The sequence below is a fragment of the Colletotrichum graminicola genome (assembly GCF_000149035.1).
Source record: "Colletotrichum graminicola M1.001 genomic scaffold supercont1.28, whole genome shotgun sequence".
NCBI lineage: Eukaryota > Fungi > Ascomycota > Sordariomycetes > Glomerellales > Glomerellaceae > Colletotrichum > Colletotrichum graminicola.
In genome coordinates, this window is record NW_007361032.1 from 52,135 (window position 1) to 68,191 (window position 16,057).

General features: G+C 52.2%; 8 protein-coding genes across 8 annotated transcripts; 4 read left to right on the forward strand and 4 right to left on the reverse strand.

The window, feature by feature from the left end:
• Positions 1-984: 984 nt before the first annotated feature.
• On the forward strand, positions 985-2,199 carry GLRG_06989 (uncharacterized protein; the record flags this gene model as incomplete). The annotated part of the gene is made up of 1 exon (XM_008097674.1): positions 985-2,199. The coding sequence occupies one exon, from the start codon at positions 985-987 to the stop codon at positions 2,197-2,199; it is 1,215 nt and encodes a 404-aa protein (XP_008095865.1).
• Positions 2,200-3,099: 900 nt separating this feature from the next.
• GLRG_06990 (uncharacterized protein) lies at positions 3,100-4,389 on the reverse strand (the record flags this gene model as incomplete). The annotated part of the gene is made up of 1 exon (XM_008097675.1): positions 3,100-4,389. One exon carries the CDS (start codon positions 4,387-4,389, stop codon positions 3,100-3,102), a length of 1,290 nt encoding a protein of 429 aa, XP_008095866.1.
• An 829-nt stretch (positions 4,390-5,218) lies between these two features.
• On the forward strand, positions 5,219-5,911 carry GLRG_06991 (uncharacterized protein). The gene is made up of 2 exons (XM_008097676.1): positions 5,219-5,464; positions 5,581-5,911. The coding sequence occupies exons 1-2, from the start codon at positions 5,282-5,284 to the stop codon at positions 5,623-5,625; spliced, it is 228 nt and encodes a 75-aa protein (XP_008095867.1). The 5' UTR covers positions 5,219-5,281; the 3' UTR covers positions 5,626-5,911.
• A 124-nt stretch (positions 5,912-6,035) lies between these two features.
• Positions 6,036-6,770, reverse strand: GLRG_06992 (molybdenum cofactor biosynthesis protein C; the record flags this gene model as incomplete). Its single annotated transcript, XM_008097677.1, has 1 exon — positions 6,036-6,770. One exon carries the CDS (start codon positions 6,768-6,770, stop codon positions 6,036-6,038), a length of 735 nt encoding a protein of 244 aa, XP_008095868.1.
• Positions 6,771-7,302: 532 nt separating this feature from the next.
• On the forward strand, positions 7,303-8,001 carry GLRG_06993 (uncharacterized protein; the record flags this gene model as incomplete). Its single annotated transcript, XM_008097678.1, has 3 exons — positions 7,303-7,449; positions 7,506-7,739; positions 7,825-8,001. 3 exons carry the CDS (start codon positions 7,303-7,305, stop codon positions 7,999-8,001), a joined length of 558 nt encoding a protein of 185 aa, XP_008095869.1.
• Positions 8,002-8,777: 776 nt separating this feature from the next.
• GLRG_06994 (glycosyl hydrolase family 18) lies at positions 8,778-10,449 on the reverse strand (the record flags this gene model as incomplete). The annotated part of the gene is made up of 4 exons (XM_008097679.1): positions 8,778-9,361; positions 9,457-10,057; positions 10,111-10,214; positions 10,290-10,449. 4 exons carry the CDS (start codon positions 10,447-10,449, stop codon positions 8,778-8,780), a joined length of 1,449 nt encoding a protein of 482 aa, XP_008095870.1.
• Positions 10,450-14,200: 3,751 nt separating this feature from the next.
• Positions 14,201-15,241, forward strand: GLRG_06995 (kelch domain-containing protein; the record flags this gene model as incomplete). Its single annotated transcript, XM_008097680.1, has 1 exon — positions 14,201-15,241. The coding sequence occupies one exon, from the start codon at positions 14,201-14,203 to the stop codon at positions 15,239-15,241; it is 1,041 nt and encodes a 346-aa protein (XP_008095871.1).
• Positions 15,242-15,807: 566 nt separating this feature from the next.
• Positions 15,808-16,020, reverse strand: GLRG_06996 (uncharacterized protein; the record flags this gene model as incomplete). The annotated part of the gene is made up of 1 exon (XM_008097681.1): positions 15,808-16,020. One exon carries the CDS (start codon positions 16,018-16,020, stop codon positions 15,808-15,810), a length of 213 nt encoding a protein of 70 aa, XP_008095872.1.
• Between the last annotated feature and the right edge of the window lie 37 nt (positions 16,021-16,057).

The window sequence follows — 16,057 nt, forward strand, 5'->3', positions numbered from 1 at the left end:
AATGTACAGAGTACTCACAGCATCCGTCTCTCTAACGTTACAGTGAGACGGCGTTAGGGCTAAAACGTCTTGAAACATACAAGTCTTAGTGACCTATAGCGTTAAGTGCTGTGTGCTGCTCTACATGCGGAGTACTCGTATCTCATATCCCTGCACTGATCTCATGTCTATCACTTCAGGTGCTGTCCTCGAATGAGTTTTCTGAGGGCACATCATCATCGGGATTCAGACTCTGAATGATGTCAAGGGCTTCCCGGTGGCTCAGCGCAAATCCCTCCTTATCCAAGCCCCATAGACCAAACTAGTGCTCCAAGATGCTGTCTGATGGACAAGACTGAGGTACGATCTTGTCAACATTACAGCCCAAGTACTTCCGCCAACTGTACAGCCATTAAAGGCATGTTCCTACGCCCAAATGTCCCTCGAGTATAGGCAGAGTTAGAATCGGCTGGGATCTATTATAATGTCTTTGTGATGTAATCAGCATTGCCGAATGGAACAATCTTGACACTGTCCCTGGCCGCCTAGAACAGACGAGAGCCTAGGACAATTTCTCCTTGGGACGTAGCAATTAGTGAGATTGGCGATTTGAAGTGATAGTGTGCCCGGAACAGGGCGAGCTGCGTCGAAGGATGCACTTCTTAGTTGATTGGTCAGGCTCGCAGTCTGCCATTGGTCCGCAATTCTGGACGTCGTCGATCTCCCGACACAGCTGACAATCATCGTTCCTTAACTACAATCATTGGCTGTGTTCTGAATCCGGATCAGGCAACACTGGATCGACTAGATTCTGCCTTGAAGTTCGCCACATTCCTCCTGTTAGGCGGTGGGCTGACGGGCACCTCACCTCCAGTCTCCGAGGGTCCGAATTAAGCAGAGCGTGCATATTTATCTTTGCTCTTAAACCTCACTTTCCTTTACCTCACATCATATCAGACCTCTGACTACCTTTTAGTGGTGATACTAGGTTAATCTTGATTCAACATGTTTAACGGCACAAAAGGGTGTTCCTCCATTGAGTACACGGGCTCGCTCGTGACGGTCTGTAGTACCGACAGCTACCAGTCCATCTGCGTGGATGATAACAACGGAAACGTCAAATGCAACATGACTCTTGGCAGCGCATTCTCCATCGATGGAGACTTTTCTCATTTCTTCTTACCATACGGTAGCATTGCATGGATCAGCAACGTTATCGGATGCTACATTTGGTTCTGCATTATGTCCGGCAATGCGCCCATCAATCCAACCCGAAAGATTAAGCACAAAACACTCGTCTGCTTGGGAGGCTTCGCGTACGCTATAATTCTGGTGGTAGTCGCCGCCATCAAAGTCCCCAAGATGAAGGACCGAAACCTTAAGCTCATTGTCATCGGACACGTTGTTGCTACAGTTATCATCCAGGGGGCTATTCTTCATATGATGAAGAGCAATTACATGGACGTTAAGGAGAATACGAAGAACAATAACGAAGATCAACCCGTTAAAGAGAAACTCAACGCGACTGTATCGACCGACGCAATGGACAGTGTTCCCTCCCGTCCCTCGACAGAGTCCACGCGGTCGAACACCTCAATGAGTACAGCGGTATCAATTTCAGAAAAGCCTGGATTTCTGGAACGTTTTACCAGCAAGATCCCAGGAGTACAGACGGCTGAAGAAGTTCCCGTAACTGAGACCACTGGTACAGAAACTCCAAAGAAAGAGGAGACAGTAGGAGAGGGACTTGCGAGTATGATGTTAGGCCTGGCATTCCTGTCTCCCGGCCACTTGATGATGTTGTGCGGCGCAATGCACCTTGCGAAATGCATCTTCGTGAACCGAGAGAACAACGACACCAGACAACAGCGCGAAACCAGAGACAGCCTTATTCTTTTTGGTATTATCTACGGGTTGGTTCTCGTCATCAACATTGCTTGCATCCTAAACTATTTTCCCCAGGCTGCCGCGAAGTCTCAGAACGAAGAGAGCGTCGATAACGAGGAAAATGAGAAGAGGCGCGCCGCCGAAGCAAAGAAACTGAGGGAAACAGTGTTGTTCGCTGTAGGAGTACTGGCTGGGCTTGTTACCGATTGGTGTCGATATTTTGTGCTTGCTGCGGCGGCGAAGGACACACATGGGCTTATGCATCTTGGGGATGTTTCGAATCTCAGCCTGATAACTTTGATTCTGTCCAAGTTGTTCGTACTGGCCTGTTAGTCAAAGCTTCGTCAAAAGCCTCAAACTGCATTCACTACCGGAGCAAGAGGTCGCAAAGGCTAGTGGAATAGGTAGATTGCGTCGAAGGCTAGGTGGCCTGGTAATTGTTGACTCATGGCCTGATGCAGACTCCCAATAGCGTAATCATCGATACAACAGAAGGGAACTTTGAGCAAGATTGGACGATGTCTTGACTATGGCCATCGGATGTTACTTAAGATAATGTGTTTCCCCTGACCGAGACTGGCTAGCCCTTTCCAAAGTCGAGTTCATATGCTGAGATGCAGGGCGGTGCAGGGCAAGGTATTATTCCACCTTTTTTGCGGCGATGCTGTCTTGGCTACATAGCTGCCTGTTCGTTGGAATGATGATGGCGTGACAATCACTGGTTTCAGACATTGAACGACAGGCAGACAGCTAGCCTTGCCACTTGACTAGGGCGTAAGGCGAACCAACATATCATAATTCGAAAGAGCCTCCATGTATCAGGATAACTATTATATGCTCAATCCATACCTTAGATGGACTCCCGCCTTCCTACTAGTAGTTGCCAGCCGCGGACCGAGACGGGCTATCGACGGTGTGGCGTCTACGGAAACACCGGTCATAATGCGCGAACATACAATGCGCTAAAGAAATGTCTAAAGCAGAGGGTCTTGAGTAAGGTGGTTTGAATTGATTGTATATCCATGGCGTTGTTTCTCGGTCGTGATTGTGATGCGGTTGTGGTCGGACTGACAGCTCACTTATCAACCACGTGAAGCCTAAAGGCTTCAGTAGAGACTCAGAAGCAGGTTACACTAGCAATCTGCTGAGTACTTACTTCAAGCCAGCCAGTCTGACGTAACACTCAGCATCACTACATCAACGTGAGCAGGCGCCGGAGAAATTCTCTCATGCTCATACACGTTTGAGTACGTGAACCTGGAATCTCATGTTCTCCAGGCTGACCGGATACTCTAAATCCCGTTGCAACTTATACAAGACGTTATCCTCAGAAATGACCTTTTCCCATGCAGGAGTCGACTTGTCTTCCCCACTTTCAGGAACAACATCCGCAGCCTTCTTGTTCGGTTTTGGCACAAGGGCGTAGTCCATGAGATAACTCATCGGATACTTCTTCTTCTCTTCCCCTTCCTTGGCATTGCAGACAGCGGTCTCGGAGTAAGACCCAGGACTGTCTAACACAAGCAATAAGCTCCCCTTGGGAGCAGCCTCCGTTACCTTTAGTAGGAAAGAGGTGGTTTGTGATATCGAGGCTGTGTATAGCTCGTTCAGGGTGAAAAGAAGCGTAAGCAGCGCCGGATCAGGACCAATCGCCGCGTGAAGGTCTTCTGTGCTATAACTCAGCACGTTGGCGCGCGTGAATGTATGGCGAACAGCCCCGGGCAAGAGGAACGAGGCATTTGATGCACGAGCCGCAGCGCTGGCATACTTTGAGAGGGTCGGAGGGGTCTCGAGACACTCATGTAGCTTCGAGAGCACAGCAGACCAGTCGGCTGTGTCGATCAGGTCAAGATTGATGAGTGGTGGCGTAATTTCACGCTCTGGGACTGATAAGGCTTGCAGGTCTTTCGAGGCATCCTCACAATTTGGAGGTAACTCTGGCCTGCCGACTGCGGCTGATGGCTGTAAATGACGCAAAAGACCCGAGAAAGCCATGATTTCAGCCGCACCACCCCCGAAACATACAACCTTGGCTGTCTTCTGCTCATTGTCGCTGTCACAGCCAATGAGTCGTTGGACGCAAGCGTCATCAGCCATCTCCTCACAGATCCAAGCCATGAGCTGCGCGTACGCCAGCGCACGGCTGGGGCTCCAACGGATCGCATATGCCTCCAGATATTCGGCCTTTCCAAAGGCTATGTCAAATTCCCTCAAGGAAAGCGCGCGATTGATCTCCTGCAGCGTCGGCTTCAGAGCCTCGAAGTCGTTGCACGCGGGGAAGGCGGTGCGGAAGACGTTGATCATCAGCTGCTCTAGTCTCACCGAGAGAACGCTATCAAGCCTCCGCGGCTCTGCTGATCCCGATGCTGTAGATGGACGCCGAGGCTTCTTCTTTTGGAGGTAACCAGGCCCAGTCCAGCCCGGATGGCCGCGAGGTAACGGCGGTGGCGCCTTCGACGCACCGCTGTCTGAGGGTTTCCCATGTTTCGGCTGCGACTTGGCTCTGCGATCGAATTTGGCCATCGTAGGCTATTAGTCAAGGAGAACTTTGTTGAAGTCCAGTGGTGCGGGAGCCTTTGGCTGCGATTTCTTGTAGAGCTAGGCCCGCAACAGATGCTTTGCATTGAAAATTTCCCCAAAAGACTTGCTCCACATGACTAGTGTAGACCGGCTCTTAATAGGCTCACGAGTACCCATATGTGGAAAGCATCACGGGTGCCCGTGAAAACGACAAAGCAAACTATCTTTCATCGTCGTCGACGAACGCGTCTCACGTTTGATGCATGCCAGGCGTTGCTATTTATCAAAAACTGAGCGGCAACATAGGTATAAAAACCTTGAATCGATTTGCGCTTTCTATTATTTGCAAAGACAAGAGATTGAACATTCTCGACGACGGGAAGTTAGAGCAGGTTGTGGTGTATAACTGCACATTGCCACGGGAGGTATTGAGTAATAACTCGAACTGGAACATATCAACATACAGCAGAAAGTTTTGAAACAAAATACATAACACTAGATGTTACTAGCATTTACTCACCTGACTCCACTTGGCAAGCCTCCCGCCCACGGAAACCCTTCGCAATACAAGTGTCCTTACATTTATCTTGCTCTTCTCATCCCATTACAACTTCACGAACAGCTTGCTCGCCCATTAGGTCACTCATCAATCCGAACAACTCTCGGCGAACGATACAAGTATTCTTGAGTGGCGTGGGTCTCTTGCTTGTCTACGTATGATGATAGCATATTACAATGCTGCCGTGGGCATCTTGCAGAAGACCGCTGCGAGTTTACAATCGTCAAGTGAACGGGGTGGAAGTTGGATTTGGGAAGAGGTGTATCTGATGGAAGCCGCGTGGCTGCTACCGAGGTCGTCGGTCCAATAGCGACGCTGGTATCCGACGCATCCGCCATGGACGGGTACGCAGCCTACTCCAAGGCCACCACTCTCGCATCCCCGGAGAGACCTCTGCTCCTGAGAGTGTGCTGGGCGGTGGCCGCCGGCGATGAGCCCACGGAGCTGGACGAAAGGACTTTTCATGGCGCGGTCGAGCCGTGCCTGAAAATCACGACCGGCGGCATCTTCCCCAAAGTCGTGGGCACAACGAGGCGGTTGACGCAAGCGTGTGCGTCGAAGACACCGCCGCGGTATCCGTCGCTGCCACGACATGATTACAAAGCCGATGGCAACGGACGCGAACCGTAGGCCAGCAGGGTGCGATATCCTGCTGGAGAAGCGAATCGTCAACAGGGTAGACGTCCTCGGCTCTTCGCACATCGTGCCGTTAGCGTCTCCATCGGGAGGGTTGACTTTGTGGCTTCCTCGCTCTGCGATCTTGAGGCGAAGACTCACTTCCACGGCGTAGCCACGAAACCATGACGTCCAGTCCTCTTTTCCCAGGTCCATAGCCAGTCCCGCGACCTTCCGGTCTTTGGGCTGCCTAGGAACCCAGGTGCCACGGCAGCCTGCTTCTGGCTTCTTGTGCTTCCGTTCCTCAGGTCTTGGCAGCATCAGACTGCCGAGACGCCCATCATGGCGAAGTGCGTATAAAACACATCGACGAGCAGCATTCTGAGAAGGCATGTTGTGGGAGGATCTTTCTTTATTCTACAACGCCGGAAACGCTTCATGAGTGGTGGTGGATACAAGGTATCAATATTGTACATCACGTCGTCCCCTTCAACACATCGACAGAGTCCGGCTCCTGCGCCCCCAGTTTAATCTCCACCACAGCCTCCACCCATTCTTCCATCGTGTTGACGTTCGTCAACCACCACTCGCACCCCGGCGGCGGCTTCAGCATCACCGCGTCCAGCTCTTTGGCCGCCGCCGCCGGACTCGGGTGCCCGCGCGCCACTCGCTCCGACAACCGCGACAGCGCAGCCGGGGCCCAGATGGCCAGCAGCGGCTCGCAGAAGCCCTCGCTCGAGAGGTAGCAGGTCACTGGCACCGCGTCGCGCTTGAGGAACAGCAGGTACAGCGCGTCCGGCGGTAACAGCGGGTAGTCGCACGCCACGACGACCCAGTTCGCCCACGGGTCGTACCGGTACGCCGCGAGAAGCCCCGCGGCTGGGCCGGTCGAGTACTTGGAATAGTTGGGGTGCTCGTCGCGGAGGATCAGCACCTTGGGTTCCCCCTTAAGGTCCTCGTTTTCAGAGGCAGCCGAGGAAGGGTTGTCGGGCTGGGCGGCCAGCAACTCGTCCAGGTAGTCATCCGTCTCCGACTCTTGAGCTAGAGAGATGTAGATTGTTTGGGGTTCCGGGAAGATTGTGCGCAGAAGCTGTAGTTGCCGTTGGTACAAGGGTGTGCCGTCGGGCATGCGAAGGAGGTGCTTAGACGTGCCCATTCGAGTGGACTTGCCCCCTGCCAGGAGGAGTGGCCTCATGGCCGGTGCTACCATGGTTTAGAAAGCCGTTTTCTCTCCGGCCCTGCTTCCAGATATGGGAATTGACAACCGGTATCGTTCTGTTCTTGTCCGAAAGTGATTGAATGGCTGCAAGGACTTTAATGGAACGGAGGCACGGCAGATGATTTGGGGCCCCGAATCCACACACCCTATTCCGATAACCTCATATCCATTACCCCATGGTTGCTAGCGAGTTGGGTTTTCCAGACGTCATGATTACGCCATGATAGCAAGTATCTAGCGCCGGCCTGTTCGCTGGGCTAATCAGCCGAAGATGCCATCAGATCGAGGGGCGTTTCCTGTCCAATCTTTATGCCGCTTTCTTTTTTTTATATCACACTACCTAGCTGACACGCAGCTCCGTTGGGTCCCTTGTCTCACTCCGCTGCGCCGTCCTCCCACCCAGGAATAGTGTACACTGAGCAACCACTCAAGGAAGCCAATCATTGCTTGGCAGGACACCAACTTCATCTAATAGACGTCTGGACGGCCCTATCAAAGTTATCTTAGTAGCCTTCGCTTCAGGATGCCCTTGGGCCGTAAGTATGAAGATCTGCCGTCGCCGACGATGTCCAACAACGAGCGCTCTGCTGTCCGGAATGGGATTCGCGACTTCTCCATGCAGTGGTCCCTGATTCCACAGGTAATGCCCATTGTCGCAAATATCCTCCACGTCAGACTTCACATTCATCATTTATAATGACGTTTCTCACGCTGGTTTTAGGCTAGGGTGGACCATGGAGGGAAATTATCTATGTCCTCTTGTGGATAACCTTCGGGGTGGCTGACACCAACGTCATCGTTCTCCCCTTTGTCTTCATCAAAGTGTACCCGTCTGGCGGGCCTCATGTATACCCGGCCACGCAGCCTCTCCTCATCGCGGCGCTGACCGCAGCGGCGAGCGGAGGAACGACCCGCAACTCCGCCACACCGCGCATCGAGCAGCAGGCCCCCGTCATCATAGTCACTTACCACCTAATAGGTATGAGTCTGCTGCTGTCGTTCTCGCTGGACCTACCTTCTGGGCGGCTGGCAACTCCCGAAGCAGAAGGCCTTCCAGGACGTGATCCTCTGCGGCTCGTGGAGGCAATCTTCCTTCTTCTTGCAAATGCTCAACCAAGTGGTCGCCAAAGGCAGCTCCGCGCAGTATGCTATTGGCATCTTTCTCACTGTGGATGCTTCCGGGCCCGTGGACCTCACTACGTGGTGGCTCAGCACGTTTTAGTGGTTCTTTGCTACTATGGGCATAGTCTATGCGTTCGTCAATGGAAGAAACCAGAGAAGATACCCTACATATTGGCGGGCCGGGCTCTGTTGTTTCCGTAGAGGACTTCCTTGGGACTACAATGGTGGGAGGTTGAGATGTTAACAAGACTTCCGGGCGTATATATAATACAAATGCTGCGGTTCAGTGAGGAAAATTCACCGATTCTGCAGCGTTAAAAGTTTGGTCCACTTGTCTTTACACCATGCTTGTTGTGATATGGCTTGTAAGCATTTTATTCACTCTCAAACTGGAGCCCAAGAGGTGCTTGAGGAATAACAACCACTCTCCTCTTGTCAGTGTGTACCCTTTTGTAGGACTCCAGCGACATTCTCGTTCTGAACACTGCAATGTACTCGAAAAGATTGGGTTATTCAAGCAACTTGGGCAGGAGAAACCCGAAAATGACAAGTATGTTGGATGGATCACTCAATAGTAATCTTGACTTGAATAGATTCCACTTGAATGTGAAGGTAAAGACGACCATGGCCACCGTACCAGAATGCTCAAGTGGGGGATGTAATATGCGTCGTTCCATAGTTCTTGGTGGATTATCGCGGCATTCCGACGAAGAGGCTACCGGTAGTTTAGGTAATATAATAGGCTTAGTTCATTCCGGAAAGCAATATATTATAACTACATTTCTAACCTAGTGTATCTTTTTGTTGCAGCTTATCTATCTGCCCTTAAATGTCCCGTAACATCCACTGTATATGCACACTTGTTGAAATTACCTGCTACTGAGAGCCAGAGATCCTGGGGGCAACGCGAGAAAGGGCCTTGGAATACTTCGCATTCTCGGTATCTTGCGAGATCGCCCAGACCATGACGCCGCCGAGGCACTGACTGCGAGCGAAATCCGCCTTCAATCGGAACGTCTCCTCGTCGTCATAGGTGAGCCAGTTGTCGCCTCCCCACGTGAGAACTTTGACTGCGGCGTCTGTGTCGAGCGTGGACTTCGTGCCCTGCTTGGCTACGAGGTCGTCGATCTCCGAGTTCAGCGCGGCGCCGTCCTCGCCACTGCATGGCTGGGCATCGCTGCCGGACTCAAACGTACATCCCGGGCGGAGGCAGGAGGAGTCGGAGGCTTGGAATCCGCGGCCATAGAATGCGAGGCCCAGGACCACCTTATCGTGATTAACGTTATTGCGCCAGAGCAGGTCCAGTCCGTCTTTGATTTCTGTGAGGTTGGTGTGCGAGCTAAAGTACGGCCCACCCAACTCGGTGGGCTTATTCCAGACGCCATGGAAGTCGTATGCCATCACGTTGAAAAAGTCCACGTGTGGCTCAATGTTCTTGAGATCAAAGTGCTGAAGATTCACTGAAGAGCAAAAAAGTGTCAGGACACACACCTACTCGCTGACGCAAGGAGAACCAGAAATCCGATGGGGGTTTCAGGGGCTACCAGGGACTTACGGTAGATAGCCGGTATTGTAACGCTGATCTCGTAATCTTTGAGCCCTTGCCTCAACGTCTTCACGAACTTGGGCAAATTTGCGAAATCTTCAACCCGTCCACCGCGGTCCTCGACCCCAGGGTACTCCCAGTCCAAGTCGATCCCATCCAAGCCGTAGGTAGACATGAAGTTGAGAACCGAGTCGGTGAACTTCTTCTGCGCCTCTTGACTTCTCGCAATGTCAGAGAACGTGGCCGCCGTCGGCCCTGTGTTATGGAAATCGGTGCCTCCGACGGCGATGAGGACTTTGAGATGGGGGTCCTCGGCCTTGAGGTTCGCTACACGCTTGTACAGATCGACGTCACCTTTTTCGGCTGGCACCAACTCGAAGGTCGATGGGTTGATGCTGATAAAGGCTATGTTTATGTGTGAGTAGACGCCGGCGGGAATCTGTTCCGGGAAGAACCGGTTGCATGCTCGCCCCGTCGCCCAGGTTTCATAGTAGCCAACAACACGCTTGAAACTGCTGTTCTCTTCGACGGGGCAGCTCGGTCGGTTGGCTCTATTGTTGCCGCAGGAGGTTTCGGTTGTCCCGCAATAGCCATATTCGGAGCAGCAGACCTGCGCGGCTGTCAGCGAGGAGAGAATACTTGCACGGGAAGAGGTTCAGTGACATTGAGGGGGCATGTGGTTTTCACCACATAGTCTTCGCCGAAGCCGCCAGGATCGCATTGAGCCTTACGATCGCAATTGTTGACGCAGGTCGATTTGCTACAATCTGTTACACTGGTGAGCTTTGATTCTGGGTGGAGAAAGAATCCCCTTGATCAGCTTGGTTTGGGTGTGTCGTTACAATCAGGACCGAGGCCGCACAAGCCAGACTTGTTACAACATCCATCTTCGCATGGTACTGACGCGCTGCATATTGGAATATCCTGGGCGTGGATGGGGGCAATTAGAGAAAGAATAAAGACCAAAGAAAAGTAAGGGAATAGAGCTCTGTATTTCGCCATCTTGCTCGCACACCTTGGAGGAAAATCACTAGCCGAGTCTATGAGGGTTGGATCGATCGAGGAAAGATCAATGAGGGTGTCAGCAAAGCGTTATAAGGAGCCTGATGCAAGTTTAACACTTGGAACACTGCTTTCCTTCATCATGACCCGAGCCTCCTTACACGGTTAGCCCCGCTGTCTTCATGCTGCAACTTTCGGCATAGGTATGATTCATCTCCTTCTTCTGGATATCCGGAGGTGAAGGCCATCTACTTCGTCCGGCGCTATAGCGAAAATGGCTTTATTGAAGTCTTGGCCCTTGTATCCAGAGGCCGCGGGTCGTATCATGCAAGCCGGTCAGTGGTTAACCGTATTCAAGCACATTGTACGTCCGCATTGAATGGCTAATGCCAGTTACGTCAGCCAATGCTTGAGCGAGAACACGGAGCTTATTCTGAACCTGAATCAACAGCAAACGTTTCTTTGAATAAATGTTCAAGACCACGGCGCCAAGAGCGAAGGCGTCACGCACGACACAGACACTAATTATCAGCCGGGCCGCGTCTGAGGGGGAGGATGTGGTCTTGACTGCGGATCGAGCACCGTCCTGCCCGCTGTTGCGTACATTCCACCCGGGCAACCCTATCACTAAATGCTTACATATAGAACTTCTCGTTAAGATACATGTTCACTATGTGCTTGCTCGTTCCAGTCCAGTCCACTGCACTCGTTTCGCGCACCGCAAATCCTTGACCTAGCCATTGGGCGTGCTGACCTTTCTGGCTGCCAGGAAGAGACAAAGATCGATGTATACATGAGCGACAATGCTTAGTGGCAAGTCATGGAATGCCGAGAGTTTGTGGCATCAAGTTGCTTCATGTTTGGGGACTCAGGGCTGAGAGATCGGTATGGGCCTTACAGTCGCGTCTGTGTGCAGGTATCTGAATAGCAGACTTCCTCCCAAGCATCAAAAATTTCAGAAGGTGTCCCGGCCAGCATCTACGTGCAGCTACATATGCGGAATCTACTAGTTGCTCAAGCGATATCGCTCGAGAACATTGGCGCGGCAACAACCAGCAGGTAAGTTCTTACCATCACTCTTGCACCTAGATGTGAAGATGACCTGAAAGACGCTGACGAAGTAAACCAAAAAAAGATGGCATGTATGGAGAAAGTTTTGGAGGGTTACTGCTGAGCTCACATTTGTCGGAGGCCAATTTGAGTATGAAAGTCCATTTACGTCCTCTCCGGTCTCCCTCGATATGCGGGCAATTGTCAACGGCTGGTGACATTGAAAGGGCATACTTTGGTCGCCAGCAGTTCATTTACAGTCACCTCGTATTCTTCGTCCTCGTCATCGGCCTGCAACTTCACCGAGACCGGACGTGGACTAGTGCACGGGAGGACCGGCGACGATCAGTTGTGGCTGGGGCTGCGGCCGGGCGACTGACGGGACAACGGCCGAGGTCAGACCTCTTTGCCAATATCGAACACATACCCGTCATGCAGACGAGTGAAATATAGGACGAAAACACCCATGATGACCTCAATCCAAGCACATGCCCAAGGTCAAAGGCGCCAGGTGGCATTCCTTTTGACGGACCTGAAACCACAGTCAATAGACTGTCTCGAAAATGTCCGACTCTAGACAGTCGACCACAACCTTGGCAAGATCACCCGGCAGATACTCTACTGTGGTCTGGTTGTTGATCGACAAGACCCGGCTATGGGGACGCAAAAGACGTATTCATGGGAATGGTCCAGACGGAGTCGCCCTACCTCCAGCCAGTCTCTGGGCCAGCGACCCCCTTTACTGCTCGCCTCTTAGCCAACGATCCAACATTCACCAGCTGTGTAGAAGCCTTTCCAGCACGCTGTACGGTCTCATGGGCCGTCCACATCATCGGCATCTTCTCTTTTTTATATGATTGGCGCCGGGCTCTACAGCTAGTTCGATGATTGTGGCCAGGATTGCTTGGACACTGAGGACTATAAAGCCGGGGCTTTGAGGCTCGGCAAAGCAGCAACATCCGGGTCTACACTCTGTGCGCCAAAGCTACGCAGGAGATGACGGTATGGGCTGCGTGCCGACGTACGCAAGGGAGTGGTACCGCGACTACTACTTGACCGACAAGACCGACGGCCCAGCATGGTTAGACTCGGTCTTTGACGCCGGTGGCTGGGCCAAGTTTCCGCGCCCGGGAGGCTGGCGCGACCCGGATAGTCTGTTTTGGCGCCGCGGGGAACCCCAGCCATGACGATCAGGGGAGATGGAACACAGGTGAACATTGGAGCTTCCGTCACATATCCTAGACAATCTTTCTGCTCGGCTCACGTTACCGTATCCGATCGTCTTGAATCTCCCCCTTTGTTTTATTGCTGCATCTCCTCTTCCGTTTATACAAACAGACGGATAGTATAGGGTCATAAATTTTGAAATGATGCCGCAAATAAATGTTTACGGCGCTAGACGTAAACATCGACTTACTGCTTGTCATGTTGCTTTCGTTTCGGCATTTTCGTTGCGGAGAAGGCCACGTGCTCATTTTCTTCCAGCAGTATCTCTTTGCTTTGCTCTGGCCGCTTTCAATTCAATATCCAAGATTCCGTTGGCCAGAAAGTGCTCGCAAGAGGTGCTTACGCCTTCCAGCAACCGCTGTAGTCCCGGTCCGTGTCCGAGCAACTCCAACTTCACCCGGTACGACTTGACATGAGATTCGGGCGTCACGGGCTCTTCCCACCGCTCCCACACCTCTTCGCGCGGCTGCCAATAAATTCTCACGAAACTACCGAAAGGGCTGATACGCGCGTCGTCCTCTTCCACGATGCAAGGAACCTCCTCGGGACCGTCTTTCAGATAGCCAAGGGCCTCTTCCCAGCGCTCCTCCAGGTGGTCGAACACAACTATCCGCCAAGTGTACCAGGAATCGCAAATCCGCTCTGGGAGAAACTACGGCGCGGCATCGGCCGGACTAAGAGACGCAAGATGGCCTGCCCTCTCCTGTTCGTAGTGGCGAAGACGTAGACCCCTGTTGTGAGTGAACACTGGAGGCCCACGATACCGCTCTTTGCTTCCATTGTTGTTTGTTATATTAAACGCCTTGTCGTTAGAAGCCCAGAGTCTCGGATGAGCCGCCTTCCGCAAGTCCCATGGAGTATAATCCAGGGTCATACGTAGGAAAAACATACGTTAAACAACACATTGAGATAGCGAAGATAGACAACACCAGGTGTTCGCATAGACTTGAATCTCGAGGCACAGAACACCACTGTTTTGAACAGTCGGCGTCGCTGTTTTCTCGGCCCTCGAATCCCGTAAAGTTATGCTTCTTGATACCAATGATTAGCACACGAACTACAAGGATCGCTATCGGCGGGGCTACGTGATGCAACACGAGTAACTCTGCGCAACGCAAGTGGTTCAGGAATGCCAACAGGTCCCGCCTGCGGACTCACGCATGCCAAGGAACGGTGTTGCGCAAGCAGATATCCCCAAGTCTTAGACTCGACACTCCAGCCACGGTTTACGTTGTTTGTGTGTCAGCACTATCACTCAATAAGTCTTCAATAATGTCCTTGGCACATTACTACGGTTGATCCTGCTGGCTGGGCAAGTATGATGTCAGCGCTAGCGCAGTCTGGGGATGGGAAGAGCATCTTTCCAGTGAGTATATCAACGTTCACTTCGTCCACAAGGTTTGAGGAAGACTGTCGTTCGCCGTCATTGGGCTTGACATCAAGTTACACTTGCCCTCTGCTTCACTTCTCCGGCATGCGCTCTATCATACTGCTCTTGGCGGCTGTCGTCAGTGCCGCATCAGGTGGCACATTGAGGCAAGTAGATCAGAATTGGGAGGTTCTCTCGCCCATCCCAATTGCACCCCGCCAAGAGCATTCCGTTGTCGCACTCTCCGGTACCAGACTCGCCATAGCAGGAGGAATTCTACCAAACCTAGACAACGGAGTTGGCTTCAACACAACGGCATTTATACAATTCTACGATATTCACACCGACTCGTGGTCCGAGCCAATTGACGCCCCCATCGAGGTCAACCATCCCAACGTTGCCGCCGTGGATGGAGAAATCTTCCTTTTAGGGGGCCTGGCAGTTGCATCGGACGGGGCTTGGCGTGCCTTCGCCGACTCGTGGAAGTACCATCCCTCCACTGGCGAATGGACGGCACTGCCGCCTATACCAGCGGGGAAGGCAGCCGGCAGCGCGACCATTGGCGTGCTGGGAAATACCATCGTCCTAGCTGGCGGCATGCGGACACTGGAGCCTATAGGAGTCGAAGGAGAGCAGGACACGGTCGACTTCGTATCGATGTTCGATACCAAGTCTTGCACCTGGAGCCATGTCCCGGAAGCGGCAAGCGTTCTGCCCGAGGGACGAGATCACGCTGCTGGCTCCGTCATCGGCAGTAGGTTCTACGTTTTGGGCGGCCGTCTACGTGGCCAGTACAATGTCAAGGATACCGTTTTCGTGTTGGATGTCGACGACATGGAAGCCGGGTGGACGACTCAAGGGGCAAGAATGCCTACAGCGCGTGGCGGCGTGGTAGGAGGAAACGTCGGAGGGAAGGTCTATGTCTTCGGTGGCGAGGGTAACACAGCTGAGGGCTCCGACGGCGTGTTTGACAACGTTGAGGTCTACGACGTCGAGTTTGATACGTGGCAGGAACTAGGGCCTATGAGACTTCCCAGGCATGGTGGTGCTGCTGCGACTGTTGGTGGGAAGATTTACCTGCCCGGAGGAGGCATTAGGGAGGGCGGTAGTCCGGTTAATGTGACCGATGTATTTATTGTTACCTAACGGATGGTATTACAGATGTTGATTTATGTTAGCATCCCGATTTTGGTTTGAATATGAGGCTAGCTCTGGGTTCCGGAATCCCTCTGGGTCTTGTGTCGAGTTGTGATATCTCTAGAAGTTGTTGTGATGGGAATGCCTAGCAAAAGTTTAGAGGATGTCTCTTGACAGAGTTTCTATTTGAATAGCGGAGTCTGGTTGAGGCGTAGTCGGATGTAATCATACCGGTTACTTCAGGTTATGATTTAGGATCTCGTGCATTTTAGGTTATCTTTTCTAATTTCCAGTATTTATCTTTACCTGTTATGTCTATAACCTCTTATCCACTACTTCTTCCTGTCTACCGGTATTCGTAAAGACTTATCTGTCTGCGTAACCGACAAGCCGCCCTTATGACTCTCGGCAAGGAAGGTTTAGGTTACCTTAGCTAAGGCTCTAGCCAGAGATACGCTCTACATTTAAGCTAGACAGCCTTGGCTTTTATTAACGAGATGGAGGGAAACGTTATGCTTGAATCCATGCTTATTTACTATAACGACGACAACCGGCCGACTTCTAGGCGTCAGGCCCTACCCGCCTCGCCCGCCCAGCTGGTCAGTCAATGAGTAAACCGCATCAACAAGTGCGTCCTCGAGGGTAGAAGATCCCTGGCTGTGGTCAGGCGCCGGCGTCGGGTCAAGGTTGAAGCTGTGGGTGAAGGCATCGGCGATATTAGCTGGGATCGAGACGGGGGGCGTAGGTGGCTCGTTGGCGCGGGGGAAGGTTGTCGGCGGGTTAGGCATGAAGGCGGCGACAAAGAGAAAGATTCGTTTAAAAGTG

Bases quoted from the DNA above. Each gene is read 5' to 3' on its own strand.
- GLRG_06991 (XM_008097676.1), top strand. From the start codon at position 5,282: ATGGACGGGTACGCAGCCTACTCCAAGGCCACCACTCTCGCATCCCCG. The intron at 5,465-5,580 runs GTGGGCACAACG...ACCGTAGGCCAG, and splicing joins GCGGCATCTTCCCCAAAGTC to CAGGGTGCGATATCCTGCTG.